Source organism: Mustela nivalis (assembly GCF_964662115.1).
Source record: "Mustela nivalis genome assembly, chromosome: 16".
Taxonomy (NCBI): domain Eukaryota; kingdom Metazoa; phylum Chordata; class Mammalia; order Carnivora; family Mustelidae; genus Mustela; species Mustela nivalis.
In genome coordinates, this window is record NC_139035.1 from 68,570,563 (window position 1) to 68,586,448 (window position 15,886).

At 52.9% G+C, this 15,886-nt stretch overlaps 1 protein-coding gene across 6 annotated transcripts in view; it reads left to right on the forward strand.

Moving 5' to 3' along the window:
* Positions 1–14,954, forward strand: part of GATAD2B (GATA zinc finger domain containing 2B) — an 88,660-nt gene extending 73,706 nt beyond the window's left edge. For 3 of the 6 annotated variants that reach the window (XM_082703586.1, XM_082703587.1, XM_082703588.1), the window contains exons 3-11: positions 2,926–3,055; positions 4,499–4,630; positions 5,113–5,244; positions 5,667–5,837; positions 6,333–6,648; positions 7,557–7,759; positions 8,754–8,864; positions 9,031–9,148; positions 9,755–14,954. In XM_082703586.1, the coding sequence (XP_082559712.1) occupies positions 2,926–3,055; positions 4,499–4,630; positions 5,113–5,244; positions 5,667–5,837; positions 6,333–6,648; positions 7,557–7,759; positions 8,754–8,864; positions 9,031–9,148; positions 9,755–9,888 (1,447 nt within the window). In that variant the 3' untranslated portion in view covers positions 9,889–14,954. The remainder of the gene's footprint in view (positions 1–2,925; positions 3,056–4,498; positions 4,631–5,112; positions 5,245–5,666; positions 5,838–6,332; positions 6,649–7,556; positions 7,760–8,753; positions 8,865–9,030; positions 9,149–9,754) is intronic. The other 3 variants (XM_082703589.1, XM_082703590.1, XM_082703591.1) reach the window with 1 other exon arrangement.
* The last annotated feature ends 932 nt before the right edge of the window (positions 14,955–15,886 follow it).

Sequence of the window (15,886 nt, forward strand, 5' to 3'; positions counted from 1 at the left end):
GAGATCACAAGTAGGCAGAGAGGCAGGCAGAGAGAGAGGAGGAAGCAGGCTCCCTGCAGAGCGGAGAGCCCGATGTGGGGCTCGATCCCAGGACCCTGGGATCATGACCGGAGCCGAAGGCAGAGGCTTAACCCACTGAGCCACCCAGGTGCCCCTGGGAATTGTTTTTAATGGTCTCCAGGAAAAGAGGGTTGATATAACTTGTGTAGATCCGTATTCTGCATGGGAAGGTAGGCCCGACTGGCCCCTGCCACGCTTCTCCCCTTTCACAGACCCACTGACAGTTATTTCCACTTAGCCCCTAGCTTTTTATTAGAATAAATTGTTCAGCAGGGAGAACAGCAGTGTCTCTGATCTGGATGAAAGAAGACAATTTAAAAGTAGAAGTGAAGAGCCCTGACATCTATGATAGCCACATCATAATTGCCTAAATTTTTTTTTTTTTTTTTTTGGCTATCAGTTGGGCAGGTCACAACGTATATGAAATAAGGTGCGTGTAAAACCAGTGCTTGCTTATATTTTGGAATGCTAGAGAAACTTGGCAGTTTTTGTTCTATTGTTTTTACAACTGGAGTAAAGATTAGAAGTTACAAAGCTTTTGGGGCGCCTGGGTGGCTCAGTGGGTTAAGCCTCTGCCTTCAGCTAAGGTCATGATCTCGGGGTCCTCGGATCAGCGTCCTGGGATCCGGCCCCACATTGGGCTCTCTGCCCAGCAGGGAGCCTGCTTCCCCACCTCTCTCTCTGCCTGCCTCTCTGCCTACTTGTGATCTCTGTCAAATAAATAAATAAAACTGATTAAAAAATACCAATCAAGTTAAAAAAAAAACTGTAAAATACAAAACAAAACTGTCTATTAAGAAAAAAAAAAGTTGTTACATAGCTCCCAAGGGAATCTGGCAGTCTGGGTCATAAGTGAGGTCAGCAACAAAACAGACTTTTTGTGATCTCTCTCCGACAGGTAAAGTTTCATACTTAAGAACACCAAATAATATAAATCATATATATATTTGGGGAAGTAGCAAAATATTTTCTTTCCACGGAAAGCTTAATTAATGAGACCAGAATCTGAAGTCAGATGTATGTTAAAAAAATATATATATATATTGAAGAATGAACCAAAACTTGACTTGGGTATTGCCTTGCCTGTGCTATTATCTATTGTGGGTCTGATTTATATCCAGGAATAAAATATCATTTATTTTATTAGGGTTTATTAGGGTTGTTCTCAGATCCAGCTTCTTAATAAATGCTACTCATCCACAGTCTCTATCCGGGAATGTCTCTGCCTGTCTTGTTGCTGGACAGTCCATCGGCAGTGGGCAGCATTCATTTGAGAAAGGAGGTGTTCTTAGAGATGCTATTGATGTGTGTATCCAACCAGGACCAGAATGGAAGTAGCTTCAGACTGTTGATGTAAATAAACATTGGGAAGTCATGTAGAATTGGAAATCCACCAGATCTCAAAATTAGTCCCTTGTGTTAGTGTTAGGGTTGGAAGGCAGGGATGAAGGAATACAGAAATGAAAAATGAAGTCACCAGAAAATAAAATCAAACACCATAAGGTCCAACCATTATTCCAGCAACTTGGGGTCAGAGAAAGACAGGCTCTTGTCTAGTGCCTTCTTTTTCTATAACCTCACATCCTCGGCTTGCCATCTGTGACCAGCGGTTATAGAGCAGTCCAGACAGATGTAATAGATCCCAGCACACTCGTACGCGTCACTCTGTCTCTCTGTGTCTCAGCGGGATTGGGTTGCTCTCACTAACTCCGTTTTACCCTGTTGAGAAATTGGATGCTCACTCTGTCTAGCCAGGGTGCCCTGTTCAAAAGGCATCTACGGCCCAGCGGCTGGGAGAAGAGAAATGGGAGAAGGCTCTCAGCACTAAAGATCTGTGCTTTACGGGTTCAAGTTTCATGTTTAAGCAGCAGCTACACGTTACTTTAGATCCGTGTGTCCCTAACTACACTGAAGGCCTTGAGGAAGAAGTTTCTGGGAGGGTCTTTAAGAAATCTGAGAGAAGATGTGGTCGCTGATTTGGGGGCCTAGGCAATTAGAATCTCCAGAATTCAGTGCAAGTTTTTTGGTTTGTTTGTTTTTTAAATCAGAAAAGCAAGTAGGATGCTTTTACAGCTCGCCCCAAAAGACCAAAACTACGATTGTCTAATAAATAAGATTGGGAATGCGGGAAGCCGGTATGGAGGATTTCGATTTCAGAGTCATTTCTAGAGAGTTTCTTGCTGAGGGAGGATGCTAAGTAGAGCTCTGGCAAGTAGATGCGAGTCCCGTTTGTCTAGTTTCGGGGTTTTGGTCCCTCCAGAAGGCTGTAGACTTGTCACTCTCTGTTCCCTCAAGCAACTGATAACAGTATCTTCTTTTGCCTTAACTCGTGACAGCATAGACTGTCCTTAGGGTTGTCATAGAACCTCCTCTCTTGTAAACCCGCAGGTGGCCGGGACCATGTTGTTGTGGGCGTAGTGAGCTTAGGGTCCCCGTTGGCAGTGCGGCGCCTGTACCGGGCTCAGCTGCTCTGCCCTTCTCCTCCCTGCGCGCTGTTTCCTTCCTGTGCCTCTGCAGACCAGTGTGACAGCCCAGTGGAGAGTGAGATACAGGGGAAACATTGAGACTTTTCATTCAGATCAGTGTCATAAGAACACTCCTCTCTTGTCCCCATTTCTGAAGCCAGTAGCTGTGTGTGTGTGCGTGTCGTCCCCACACATGGAATTTAGACAGAAAATCCCGTGCCTGAGGCTTCACCACCACTACTGTCTTGGTATATTCTTTGTCCTAGGACTTGAATACCCTGGGTGAATTGGGACAGACTTAAGTTCCCTTGAATCTCTTTGTTTAGTGTAGAAAAAAATTTTAACTTTTCTATGAACTTTCACTGTTGAAATACTTGGATTTTTTCTTTTTTTTGTCTAGTGAGCCAGACCGAGGAAGGCTGACTCCGTCCCCAGACATCATTGTTTTATCTGATAATGAGGCTTCCAGTCCCCGTTCCAGCTCCCGGATGGAAGAAAGACTCAAAGCAGCCAACCTAGAGATGTTTAAGGTAAAAAAGAGAGAAAAAAGAAAAGACAAATTCTTTCTTCATTTTTTGCTCCTCCTATGTAAGAGTCCCAGTTCTGTGTTTTTATGGTTTACTTTTTTAATCTAAATAATTACCCATTGATGAAAATTTCTTTTCCCATTGATGAAGCTTTTCTTTTCTTTTTTTTTTTTTTTAAGATTTTATTTATTTATTTGACAGAGATCACAAGTAGGCATAGAGGCAGGCAGAGAGAGAGAGAGGAGGAAGCAGGCTCCCCGCTGAGCAGAGAGCCCGATGCAGGACTCGGTCCCGGGACCCCGAGATCATGACCTGAGCCGAAGGCAGCGGCTCAACCCACTGAGCCACCCAGGTGCCCCTGATGAAACTTTTCATAAGTAATTCTCAATCTCAAGGGCATGCCCTTTAATTATTTAATTTTTAGATTTTTTTTTTAAGATTTTATTTTATGTTGTCTTTTAAAGATTTATGTATTTTTATTTGAGAGAAGACAAGCTGGGGAAGAAGCAGAGGGAAAGGGAGACTCTCACTCAGACTCCCCCCTGGCTGAGCCCAATGTGGGGCTCGGTCCCCTGACCCAAGCTGAAATCAAGAGTCGGACATTCAACCAACTGAGCCCCCTAGATGCCCTGAAAGAATTTTTTTTTTTTAAGATTTTATTTATGTGGCAGAGGGAGAGAGCACAAGCGGGGGAAGAGGCAGAGGGAGAAGCAGGCTCCTCCTTACCGAGCAGAGAGTCCGATGCGGGGCTCCATCCCAAGTCCCCGGGATCATGACCTGAGCCAAAGGCAGACACCCAACCAACTGAGCCCCCCGGGCGCCCTGCCACTGAAGATACTATTTTTAAGTAACCTCTACACCCAACATGGGGCACTAACCTACAACCCCAAGATCAAGAGTCATGCGCTCCACCTACCGCCTGAGCTAGCCACGTGCCCCAAGGGCATGCCTTTTGACAGGGAATCACTAGAACCAAGTGAAGAATACAGTTTGACAGAGCATATTGAGTATAACTTACCTTTGGAAAACACAAAAACAAAACTTTTATTTGTCACATAAACTCTAGGCTAGAACCACCCTATCCTGGTTCTCATAATATGAAGGGATTCCTAAGTGTTTATGCATATCTAGAAGAAACTTGGCTTTAAAAGATCCAGAAACATTATTTTAAAGGAAAGCAGTGTCTCCCTGTGGCCATTCTTCTGTTTTGCCAGAAGTCTGGTTGATTGCAGTTTATTTGTGGTCTCTTCTCTGACTCTGTGAGCACTTGTGAGCACCTGCTGAATACCAAGCCCTGTGCTGGGCTCCGGGACAGAAAGACGCCCATCCTGGTGCTGCTTCTGCTTGGTCGGGAGACGATTCCAGCCCAGGAGGAAGCCTCATCTTGCAGGAAGGGACTCTGTCTGGGCGCATGCCCCCCTCGCTCACCGCCTCCTGTCTCCTCAGGGGAAAGGCATGGAGGAACGGCAGCAGCTCATCAAGCAGCTGAGAGATGAGCTACGGTTGGAGGAAGCTCGGCTGGTGCTGTTAAAGAAACTGAGGCAGAGCCAGCTACAGAAAGAGAACGTGGTCCAGAAGGTATTATGCCCTAGAAATGCATGTCTGGGTTTGAGAACGGACTTCCCAGGTAGGTTCCATTGGGCGGCCTGTTCTCTGGTCCCGTGGGTTTTCGTTTCTAAGAGTAGTGGTGGTTTCTGTTTTTGTTTCATCTTAGGCTTTTTTTTTTTTTTTTAAGATTTTATTTATTTATTTGACAGAGAGATCACAAGTAGGCAGAGCAGCAGGCAGAGAGAGAGGGAAGCAGGCTCTTTGCTGAGCAGAGAGCCTCATGCGGGGCTCGATCCCAGGACCCTGAGATCATGACCTGAGCCAAAGCAGAGGCTTAACCCACTGAGCCACCCAGGCGCCCATCTTTATCTTAGGCTTTAATCAAGAAAACCTTGATTCCATTTTTCTCAGTTTTCCTTCTGGTCAACAGAGGCTTCACCCCAACAAGGAATTTTGAAAGTCTGGGAGTGTGCCGGGCTTGTCACTCTGTCTCTGGTGTTTTCTCCCCTCAGACCCCAGTCGTGCAGAATGCCGCATCCATTGTTCAGCCGGCTCCTGCCCACGGGGGACAGCAGGGCCTGTCCAAGCTCCCCTCCCGGCCCGGAGCCCAAGGGGTTGAACCACAGAGTCTGAGAACATTACAGGTATGTGACCCACCTTGGGGTCTTTGTGTTGGAGAGCCCTGTGTCTCCCATCTCTGGTTTGGGACTTTGGTGACAATTATAGAAGAACCTGGCTGGGGGAGGGGTGCTGTCACCCACGATCCTGGGTCCCCCTGGCATGACTTGCTGTGTGGTGCTGGGCGGTGTAGTAGAGTGAGTAATCCCCACCGTCCATCTGGACATTTCTAGCTCTGCCCCTTTCCATCTAGCTTCTACCAAGAAAAACCAGGGAATTCCTGCTGCTGATCAAGATTTACACTGATGATGCATTTATTCAGTAGAACGTTAGACAAAGTTACCAAGTCTGCATTTCCACTCAGCTGGGCGTTACAGTGTTACCTCATTAGCATTTTGGTGGGGCATTTTACCAGCTATGACTACTTCTTTTCCTCTTTCCCCCTCAGGGTCACAGTGTCATCCGCTCGGCGGCCAATACCGCCCTCCCACACATGCTGATGTCTCAGCGTGTTATCGCACCAAACCCTGCCCAGCTACAGGGCCAGCGGGGCCCACCCAAGCCTGGCCTTGTGCGCACCACAACACCCAGCATGAACCCTGCCATCAACTACCAGCCGGTAAGAGAGCCCTGGTGGGGAGGCAGGGAAGTCTTTGATCACTTTCCCTGTTGAGAGGACCATAGCGTTGAAGGTTTGGACGCAGAGAAGATGTAGGACAACCCGGGCGGTTCTGGTGGAGTCCGGATGGGCAGCAGTCCTGGCGAGAGTGCTGGCCGGGGGAGCCCCTGAGGACAGGAGTGGGCAAGGCGGGTGGCGCAGTGAGTAGCGGCGAGTCAGCCTGCCTAGAAGGAAGCAGGGGCCTGGGGGAGAGGCCGCAGGACAGAGGACAGAGGGCACCCCCGTTTTCCTCTGAGCTGCTATCCTCGCCGCTGCCGTCCTCTGCGGTGTGCCGGAATTCTTTGTCCTTGAGGTCGGACACCTCCTGGCTTTTCCTGAGCTCGGGGCGAGCTTGGCAGTGCAGGCGGGGCTCAGAGAGTGTGTTGTGCCATGAAGGCAAGACTTGGTCCTTGCTCGCACATGCCGTCACTGACCGCTGCGCTCCCTGCGTTCCAGCAGTCGAGTTCTTCTGTTCCCTGCCAGCGCACAGCATCCTCCGCCATCTACATGAACCTTGCCTCCCACATCCAGCCAGGGACCGTGAACAGAGTGTCCTCACCACTTCCCAGCCCTAGCGCCATGACTGACGCCGCCAACTCCCAGGCCGCAGCCAAGCTGGCGCTCCGCAAACAGCTGGAGAAGACGCTCCTGGAGATCCCGCCGCCGAAGCCCCCCGCCCCCCTGCTCCACTTCCTGCCCAGTGCAGCCAACAGCGAGTTCATCTACATGGTGGGCTTGGAAGAGGTCGTGCAGAGCGTCATCGACAGCCAAGGTGAGGCCGCCAGGCCTGACGGACATGGGCCGAGGCTCGCGGGGGACCGTCTGCCTCCAAGTGACCTCTCCTCCTCTGGCCGCACTCCCTCCGTTGTTCAGAGGCTGTTCAGGAACAACACGGCAGAAATGCTTTTCATGGGTCTGCATAGCTTAGGCTTCGTATTTTTACTGTATTTTGTGTATTTTTGCAGTTCATTGTTTAGTTTTCAATGGTGCCTGGCACCGTGGGTGCATTTCTGATGGCTGGAGCACTTGCTGTTCACGTCTGTGTGCGGGTGGCACTGTGCTACGTTGTCGTGCCCTGTCCCTGCCGTTTGAGGACTCAGAGTTGAGAAAGTAGGACTTCTGGAGGACGTGGGCGGTCCTAGTCGTGGCTGGACCGGGCTGGGATATATTAACACTAACAAGTTACCACACCTGAATTTCCAAACTCGTGGTCTTAGGGGGGAATACGTGACGGTAGGGGCGAGTGCCTGAGGGACTCCGTCCTGACTCGTGGCAGATCTCGGAGGGAGCGATTCGGACACTGATGGCTAAAAATTGTGAACTTCTGGGCCAGGGCTGAGTGCAGTCTGACGTAGAAAGACGCTGTGGAGCAGAAGTGTTGGCGGAGTCGGACGGAGTCCGGTGGAACGAAACAGGTTTCCGTTTCGCTGGTCGAGGAAGTCAGGGCACGTGGGTTCTCGGGCGGCTTGGCCGTGAGCGGCCACACTTGGACTCGTCTCTAAACAGGGTGCTGTGCACCGAATTCCCTGAGGTGGTGGTGTGACAGTCAAATAAAATGAAACTATTTTCTAAATTGTAGAGTCTCCTTACTTAAGCAGAATAACCTTCTGAAAAATTGGTTGGAAGAGGAATCGGGGTGGGAAGCGCGAGCGCCTCATTGTTCTTCTCATTGGCATCTAGGCAAGAGCTGCGCTTCGCTCCTGCGGGTCGAACCCTTTGTCTGCGCCCAGTGCCGCACAGACTTCACCCCGCACTGGAAGCAGGAGAAGAACGGGAAGATCCTGTGTGAGCAGTGCATGACCTCCAACCAGAAGAAGGCTCTGAAGGCCGAGCACACCAACCGGCTGAAAAACGCATTTGTTAAAGCCCTACAGCAGGAACAGGTAAGACCGCGCACTCGGCAGCCCCTGCTCCGGTGGGGCTTTCCCAAGAGGTAGTTCATTCTGGTTCAGCAGGGTTGTCTGTGACCCCCCCCCCCCAGTCCCTGATGACCTGGACTCTGGCAGCTTGAGGCCCGGGTTCCCGGTTTCTCTCCTTGTTGTTCGGTCTTCCCCTTGCCACTTGATTGTCTCTGGTCGGGCAGGAGTGTAACAACAGTGTGGTCCATTGTGGGGAGGGGCAGGCGGCTGAGACGTGGGTTTCCCTCCCTAGTGGGGCCGAAGAAGCCCCTCCATTCACACAATCTTATTTCCTCCTCAAAGAAATGGGTTTTGGTGGGACTCGTGTTGGCTGCACTAGGCAGGAAGTGGAGCAGGGGAGCGGGGGACTTCGGGGGCGAGACCTCCAGGAGGGTCTTCTCCAGCTGTTTGCGGAGCGGCAGCTTGGCTGCGGCCAAGGGTTCTCCTGAACCTCTTGGACAGACAGTTGGCAAGGGAATGACAGTGGGAAGAGGGGACTGTGACGCCGCCCGGGGAGGAGGAGTGGTGCGGAGTGAGTGCACGGGCCCCTGTGGCGTTCCCGAGTCCCGAATGTGTTGAGAGGCTTGGACCCTTCTCCTCTCTCCCGTCTCCATCCCACCACTCATCAGACCCCTTTGGGTAGCATCATGGATCTTCTGGAAAATGGGTAGACAAGAGTCAAAACTAAAACCTCCGTAACCTGGTCGTGGCTCATCGGTTGAGTCTGCTGGTTGCCACCGCCCAGACCTCTCCTTCCCAATCCTGAGCACCAGCTTTCCCAGACAGACGGCTCCCCTCATCGGCAAAGCCACGTTGGCTGCTTGTGGCCAGAGACATTGGTGCACTTCCCCCACCCAACTCTTGGCCTGTTCCATCTCCCTCCTGCTCGCTGGCAGCCTTAGAGATAAGAAGACTTCTAGGTTTTGTGGGTAGGACACGGAGTGCTGTCCTGCCAAGCTGATCCAATGACTCCCAACAGGAAATTGAGCAGCGACTCCAGCAGCAGGCAGCCCTCTCCCCCACGGCGGCTCCCGCCGTGTCCAGTGTCAGCAAACAAGACACCATCATGAGACATCATACGCTTCGGCAGGTGAGCACCTCTAGGAGGGCTTTTCGGCCGCTGACCCCATCTTGTCTTTCTTCGGTGGGAAGTCCTTCTGCTCTTCTGTAACTCACACCCTTCCCTCCCTGCTTACCCTTTCCATGGTGGCCACGTTGTCATCCCCACCCCACCCCCCGTCCGCTGTCCGTTGCAGGCCCCACAGCCCCAGAGCAGCCTGCAGCGTGGAATCCCCACCTCTGCCCGGTCCATGCTCTCCAACTTTGCACAGGCGCCCCAGCTCTCCGTGCCGGGCGGCCTCCTCGGGATGCCAGGTAAGAAGGGCTGGGCTGGCTTGGCTGCAGCTCCCTGGGAACAGAGTCTCTCCTGTCCCTGCTCTCTCTCGAGGCCCGCCTCACTCTTCCTTATGGCAAGTGTTGGCTAAATTCATAACACATTCAGGGCACAGCACACTGGGGTTTTGGTGGTGAAGACGCCACAGTCGCTGCCGCTGTCGGTTCACTGTGTGGCACACCCTGTGGGCAGGCGTGCGGCTGCTGATCTCTGGGCGAGAAGCGCAGGGTGCTCCCTGCACGGCAGGGGGTGCTTCCTCACAGCTGGCCCCCCCAAACCCAGAGCAGAGTCCATGAGTGTGTCTCTTTGCCTTGGTTAATTAGTCCCGTCTCACCACTGTTTCCTCTGACTCTCCCATCCTGTCGAGACTGTGCTTATTGTAGTCCTGCTAGGACTGAAGTGTCGAGAACACCTCATTTCCTAAAGATGGCGTGCGGGGGGGCAGTTGGCCACTGACCTGAAACTTGCCAGAGTTTGGACAGGGGCAGACGGCTTCCGCTGCTTCCTCCCCGGCCCCAGCTCCGCGCCCCAGAAGGTGCTGCCTCCTCTTCTAATGCCTCCCCCCGACTTCTGTCTTCCGGGTCCAGGTGTCAACATCGCATACTTGAACACCGGCATCGGAGGACACAAAGCTCCCAGTTTGGCGGACCGACAGCGGGAGTACCTTTTAGACATGATCCCTCCCCGGTCCATAGCGCAGTCCATCAGCGGGCAGAAATAACGCCTGTCCACGTGCACTGCCCCAGCCTCGAACCCTCTACCCCTCCTCTCCCATTGCCCCCAACTTCCGTCGCATGCAGTGCCTGTACTGGTGCCTACCATACACGGAAAACAAAACCGAGAAACAGAAGACAGACCTAGAAATCAACAGGAAGACCCGCGCCCGCCCCGCCCCCACTGCTGCGACCCTGCTGTCTTCTCTCCTGTCCCCGTTCACAGGGAGGTGCTCCTCGCCTCTGGTGGAGGTCAGGGGGGGCCCTGGGGAGCCATCGAAGCCCTCTGACGTGTGTTTCTAAAGCTTTTATGCTATGATTATTGTCATTTTTAATGATGATGTGTCTCCTCCCTTTGTTCAGTGGACGGTTAAACCTTTTTATTTTCCCTCAGTATTTTTCTTTTTCCCTTTACTTTTGCCTTTTTTTTTTTTTAAGCACAGATGACAGATAAGTGACAGGAGCACTGCAGGGGCTCCCCAGGGGGCATGACTGGGGGTGTCAGGAGCAGAAGTTTGTAATGCACTTAACGGGGGGGGGGGGGGCTCAAACAGAGGACATCAGCCTTGGGTGTCTCTGGTCTGGACAGTCTGGGAAGCAGTGTTCGTGCTGAAGTCGGGCTCTAAGAATGAGGGGAAAGAGCCTGCAGGGAAAAGCTTTAACCCACAGAGAAGGGGACGAGGGACATGAGGACAAGTGGTGTTCAGCCAAGAGGGACGGAGGCTGGTCTTGGCCTCCTGGATGCTCTCCTGGTCCCAGTGGAGACTGAAGTCTGCCAACTAGCCCCAAATTATTTCGTCTTACTTTCTTTGTAAAATTCTGCCCCTCCCCCGTACCACATATTTACTCCTGATCTGCTCCTGGCAAGAGGGAAGTGCAGCCCTGGCTCTTATGTGGCTGTTCCAGCCCAGCTTAGCCGGGGTCCTAGGAGTTGGGCTGGGCATTCCGAGTGAGACCAAGGAGACTGGGGGTGGGCCGGGAGGGCTTCCTCTCCTAGCCGGGGAGACTCCGTCCATCTTGCCCTCCCAGGGCCAGGAGGAGAGGGCAGGGAGGAGGCCGGAGCAGCCTCCCACAGCAGGTACAGCAGTAACTGCTCTGCTCGGAGCTGGACCCCTCTGGTCGCCAGCTCTGGACCTCTGTGCCGAGTAGCTGTTGGCTCCCCCCCAAGCCCACCCCCCAGAACTCTAGTAAGTTTCCTTTTGTGTTTTCAGCTTTTTCTTTAAGCGCTACTAATGTAGAGAATGAACTGAATTGTGCAATGTTGCTGTTCTGGGGTCGGGGGAGGTTAGCATCCCATCTGCCCACACCCTGGGGGCGGGGGCAGGGACCAGGCTGGTTTGGAGGTAAGGGAAGCCCCTTGGAGGCTGGGGTTTCCGCTCTCGCTCTCCGGTAAAGCTCACTCACCTGCCTCTGCAGCTCTAGAAGCTGCCTGGGTGCGGGGTGGGGAGGGAAGGGTTACCCGGAGCAGCAAGGTGGGAAGACCGGAGTTGGGCATTTTGCCCTTGAAAGCCGCCTGGAAAAATTCCCCCGTTTTTATTTTAAGAAATAAAATAATTTTTTTAGAGTAAGAAGGCACTTTTAAAATTAACACACACACAGACTGCACACCTTCCCCATAAAGTTTGGGGGGTGAGGGGTGGAGGAGTTGCTGGAATCCGGCTCGGCACCCCCCCATACCCCAGAGCCACTGCGGGGTACTCTACTGGCCCTACGGGCCTCCCTGGCTTTTTTCTTTCCTTCCCCCAAATTCATTGAGCACTTAATAAAGGAGCAGAGATACAGCCTGTGTCCCGGCTCCCCCAGTGGTGCAGCGATCTGAAGCTGGACGCTAGGAACATGGTGATGGGGCTGTCCGGAGTTCAGGGGGAATGTTGTCCCTCGGACTGTAAGTGGTGGGGGAGGGAGGGGGGTTAGGAAACTGGGTCTGGGATTATTTTAAATTTATATATATATATATAAAGATATATTCTTACATCTTTTGTTTGCCCTCTGTGCTTCGAAAGCACTGGATAAATTGTTTGGTTTTGCTTTTCTCTCTTCCACGGAATTGGAAGCACCCCCCACCCCCGCCCACAAGTCATCTCGCCTGGTGGCCTGTCTAGCCTCTTCCGCCCCGCCTGCCGTGACCAAGTGCCATTTCTGTTATGTCTCCCCTCCCCCAGCTCGGAGGTACCAGGTGCCCGAGTCCATCACTTGAGACTCGAAGTGAGGAACAGAGAATGTGCAATACCGTCTGGTTGGGGCCACCCCTGCCCTGCGCTGAGCCTCCTCCCTGGGAGCCAGCACCTCTGAATGCGGTTTGGAAGCAGGACATTTGGACAAGAGGGGGGCGATGGGGAAGGCCAGCCGAGTGCCTGCCTGGGGCCTGAGGCCGCAGGGGAGGACAGGGCAGCCTTCCCTGCTCTGTCCCCTCAGGCTCAGTTGCATAGAGGCTGCTTGTCCAGTCGAATCGAATCGTAGAGCTCTGTGACCCTTGCTCAGTCGCTGAGGTTTGATTTCTTACCCCTCCTCCCCATTTTCATGCCCTTCCTTGGGCTTAGTGATGGGGGGAGTTTCCCGTAATCATGGTGAAGTCGTAGCCCTCCGCCGCCTCCATTCCTTGTTTCTCTAGTTCCTCGTCGCTGATCACCTTGTGTCCCTCCGAGTCTCTTGTTGCTCCCCATCACCAGGCCGGGCCCGTAGACACTACCCCTCCTGCCTGAAGATAGGAAAGACGCCGTGTTCAGAGTTCTCTCCCGGAGCTCTGGAAGCTCAGAGGACGACTAGAGTGAGGACCCCCTGGTTCTTCCGGTCCTCTGCGTCCAGAGGCTCCCCAGGTGGCCCTTCGGGGACAGAGGCTTACTCCCAAGATGCCCGAGATGGGTAACTGAGCAGGAAGGCTTGGGTAAAGCTGAGGGATGGAGGTCCTCATTTGTCAATCCTTTTTAATTCTTGATTTTCATTTTCTGTTCTTCTCATTTGACCACAGCATCCGGACTTTCTCATCCCCGGAATGGGTATTTTGCCATATTTTTGGATTTATGTATGGTAGACAGTTGTTTTTTTTTTTTTTTTTTTTTTTAAAGACACAAAGATAAATGTTTTCCTGCTTTGGTTACCTTTCCTTTCCCCTTTAAAAGGACTTAGCTATAGAGCCGCTTTGTAAAGATGCTTCTTGGTATTTTACTTTTGTCCCTTACCCCAAGCACTCCTTCCTCCTAACCTTCCTCTCCACACCCCACCCCACCCGGCCCTAGGCTCCCCTGCCCTCCAACAAGACCTTCATTAGCTTATGATACTTGCTGCCGAGATGTTATAACAAGGACTCATTCGTGTATATAAGCTATTTCTTGATCCATTTAAAAGGAATTGTACATTGTGTAGAAAAAAAAAAACCCTGAAAAAGAGAAAAAAAAGCCCTCGCCATGGATATTGTGAAACTGTGTTATGTCATTTTGTAATGTGCCCGTTTGTGTATGATCCGTGCAAAAGGGTTTCTGGGGAAGGGGCGGGGGTCGGGAGGCAGGGCTGCGGAGGGCGGGGCGGGGAGTGGGCCGGGCCCAGCACACAGACTGGCAGCGGCTCCAGCCCCATCCCTCCTCAGAGATGCCACCTCCCCCACCTCCCAGCCCTGATTTGTGCCTTGCCTCCCCGCCGGGTCACCAGCACTGCCTCGGCAGAGCCCACGCCCTCCCCCAACCTGCCCACCCTCCACCCCAGCATTAGGCGGATACTGTGGGAAGTGCTGGGGGTCGGGAGGTAGCCGAGGAATGGGGCAGTTCCTGGGGACATCGAAACCAAGTATTATTATGAATTGTAACTGTATTTGCACTGTTTTTTTTCCTCTGATTGCATCAGCATATATACAATATACCTATATAACGAAATTCAGTGTCAAGCTTTCTTATGCAGGGGAACTCCCCCACCCCGCCCCGCAAACAACCTAGTTCTGTGGGTCTTTGCGAGTAGGTTACCGAGGGATGATAGAGAGGACTTGAACAAGACCTAAGGAAGCCTCCCCTCCTGAGCCCCGCGCATCTGCTCGCAGTTTCCGGCTTCGTAAATTGGGGTGAGGGGCCACCGTGAAACTCGGGTTCCTGGTCTGGGCCATAGAGAGTGGGGTGCCACAGCCCGCGGCGTGGGGTGGCAGCACCGGCCGGAAACTGGTGTCGCCCCAGGCTTCCGCATGAACTTGCTGTGTGACCTGTGGTAGTTCATTTGCCGGGGCTCTGTCTCCTTACTTGTGAAGTGACAGCAGAGAGCATCCACCTGGCCTTCTGCTTCCTTCCTCACCTGCCGGGCGACAGCTCGCGGTGCAGCAGGGCCAGGGCCGTGGGTGCAGGTGTGCGGCCGCGCCGGGAGGGCTGCCAGGCCCCCCGCCGGTCCTCTGCTTTTGAGAAGGGGCACCTGGGACAGCTTTGGCCTCAGGCCCGCGACCCCATCGCAGGCAGCCGCAGGGTCGGAGGGGCGCGTGAGTGGTGGTGCCCAGGCTGCTAGTCTAGCCTCGCTGCGCCTTTTGTGAGCTGCGGGGGGAGGGGGGGGGAGCAGAACTTGCCCGTCCTCTTGGTATCCTGTTGGTGACAGTGTAGCAGAGCCCGGTGCACCCCAGTTCTTGGCTCCTTCAGAACTCACATGAGTCCTTGCAGGCGGCTCCCCACGGCCAGGGCTGAGGCTCCCACCCTGTAGGCTCCTGGCCTGGGAAGCCTGGAGAGGATCTGGGGAGGTGGCGTAGGCCTGGGGAAGGTGGGGGAGCAGGGTTGGGGCGGGGAGCAGGGCTGGGGCGGGAAGGGCCTCTCTGAATGCGGGTGGGGGGGGCAAGACCCTTTTGCACAGGCTCTAAGTTTCCTTTTTTTTTTTAACTCATTCTGATTTTCTGCATTGTGTTTGGAAATTAAAATGAAAAAACTAAGACCAACAGAAACTGGTTTTCAAAAAGGCAAATACACTCCCATCTGTTTCAGATGCTGCTGAGCATTTCAGCAGTAACAGATTCAAATAATAAGCTAATTTTTGGAGAAAGGATTAAAAGAAAAAAAACTTTGTAATATTTATCACTTGCAAGCTATGTTTAATAAAGAAAGGAATGGTTTCTAAACTTTTCCTGTGGCTCGTGCTTTAGTCATGGCTGGCTTGGGGCGGCAGTTTGGTGGGGGAGCTCCAGGGGTGATTGGGGTAACATGGGGCAGCTCTGGGGTGCCCGCTTTCCTTCCACTGCAGTGGTCACAGGAAGCCCTTGCTCATCCACTGTCATGGATCCTGTGTTCCAGAAGCCAGTGGCCTGCCGTCTGAGGGCCCAACGGTACCTCGCAGGAGGCTGTGTCCCAGCTGTCCTTGGCCTGCCAGTCCTACTGCTCTGGTCTCCGGGTTGCAGAGCCCTCTGTAACGTGCTGGTCTCCCGTGGTGGTGGCTGTCCCCTCATCCGCACACGGCGTCCCCCCAAGTTCTCCTTCCAACCCAGAACATTAACCTGATCCTAATTTATTTTTTCCATATGCTTTTTTTATGTCCCAACAAAACACTTAAGTCAGGTCCACCCAGTAGGCGGGATGTTGAAAGTTTGGGTTGCTGTTTTTACCTGTGCACTTTCTACATTTAAAACCGGTTAATTAACATACTCTGTGTTACTAGTTTCAGAAGTAGCTTCAGTGATTCGTCCCTTGACGACACCCAGTGCCCTTTCCATCACGGGCGCGCCCCCTTCCCGCCTCCGCCCCGCGGCCTCCGGCTGGTCCCTACAGCTCAGTGTCTCCTGGTTTGTCTCCCTCTGTCCTTCGTCTTAACTTCCCCTCTGATCCTCGGTTTTGTTTCTTAAATCCCACATCCTGCTAACACGCGAAGAACAGTAGTCGGTCAAGAGATGGGCAGAAGACACGGACAGACGTTCCTCCGGAGAACACGTACAAATGGCCAGCAGACCCGTGAGAACCCGTCCACGCGGAGAGCCCGCCGCGCTCAGGGCGGCCGCAGCCACCGAGGCGGGAACCAGGGGAGGCGACGAGGCCGCAGAGAAAGCCCGGAGCCGCTCTT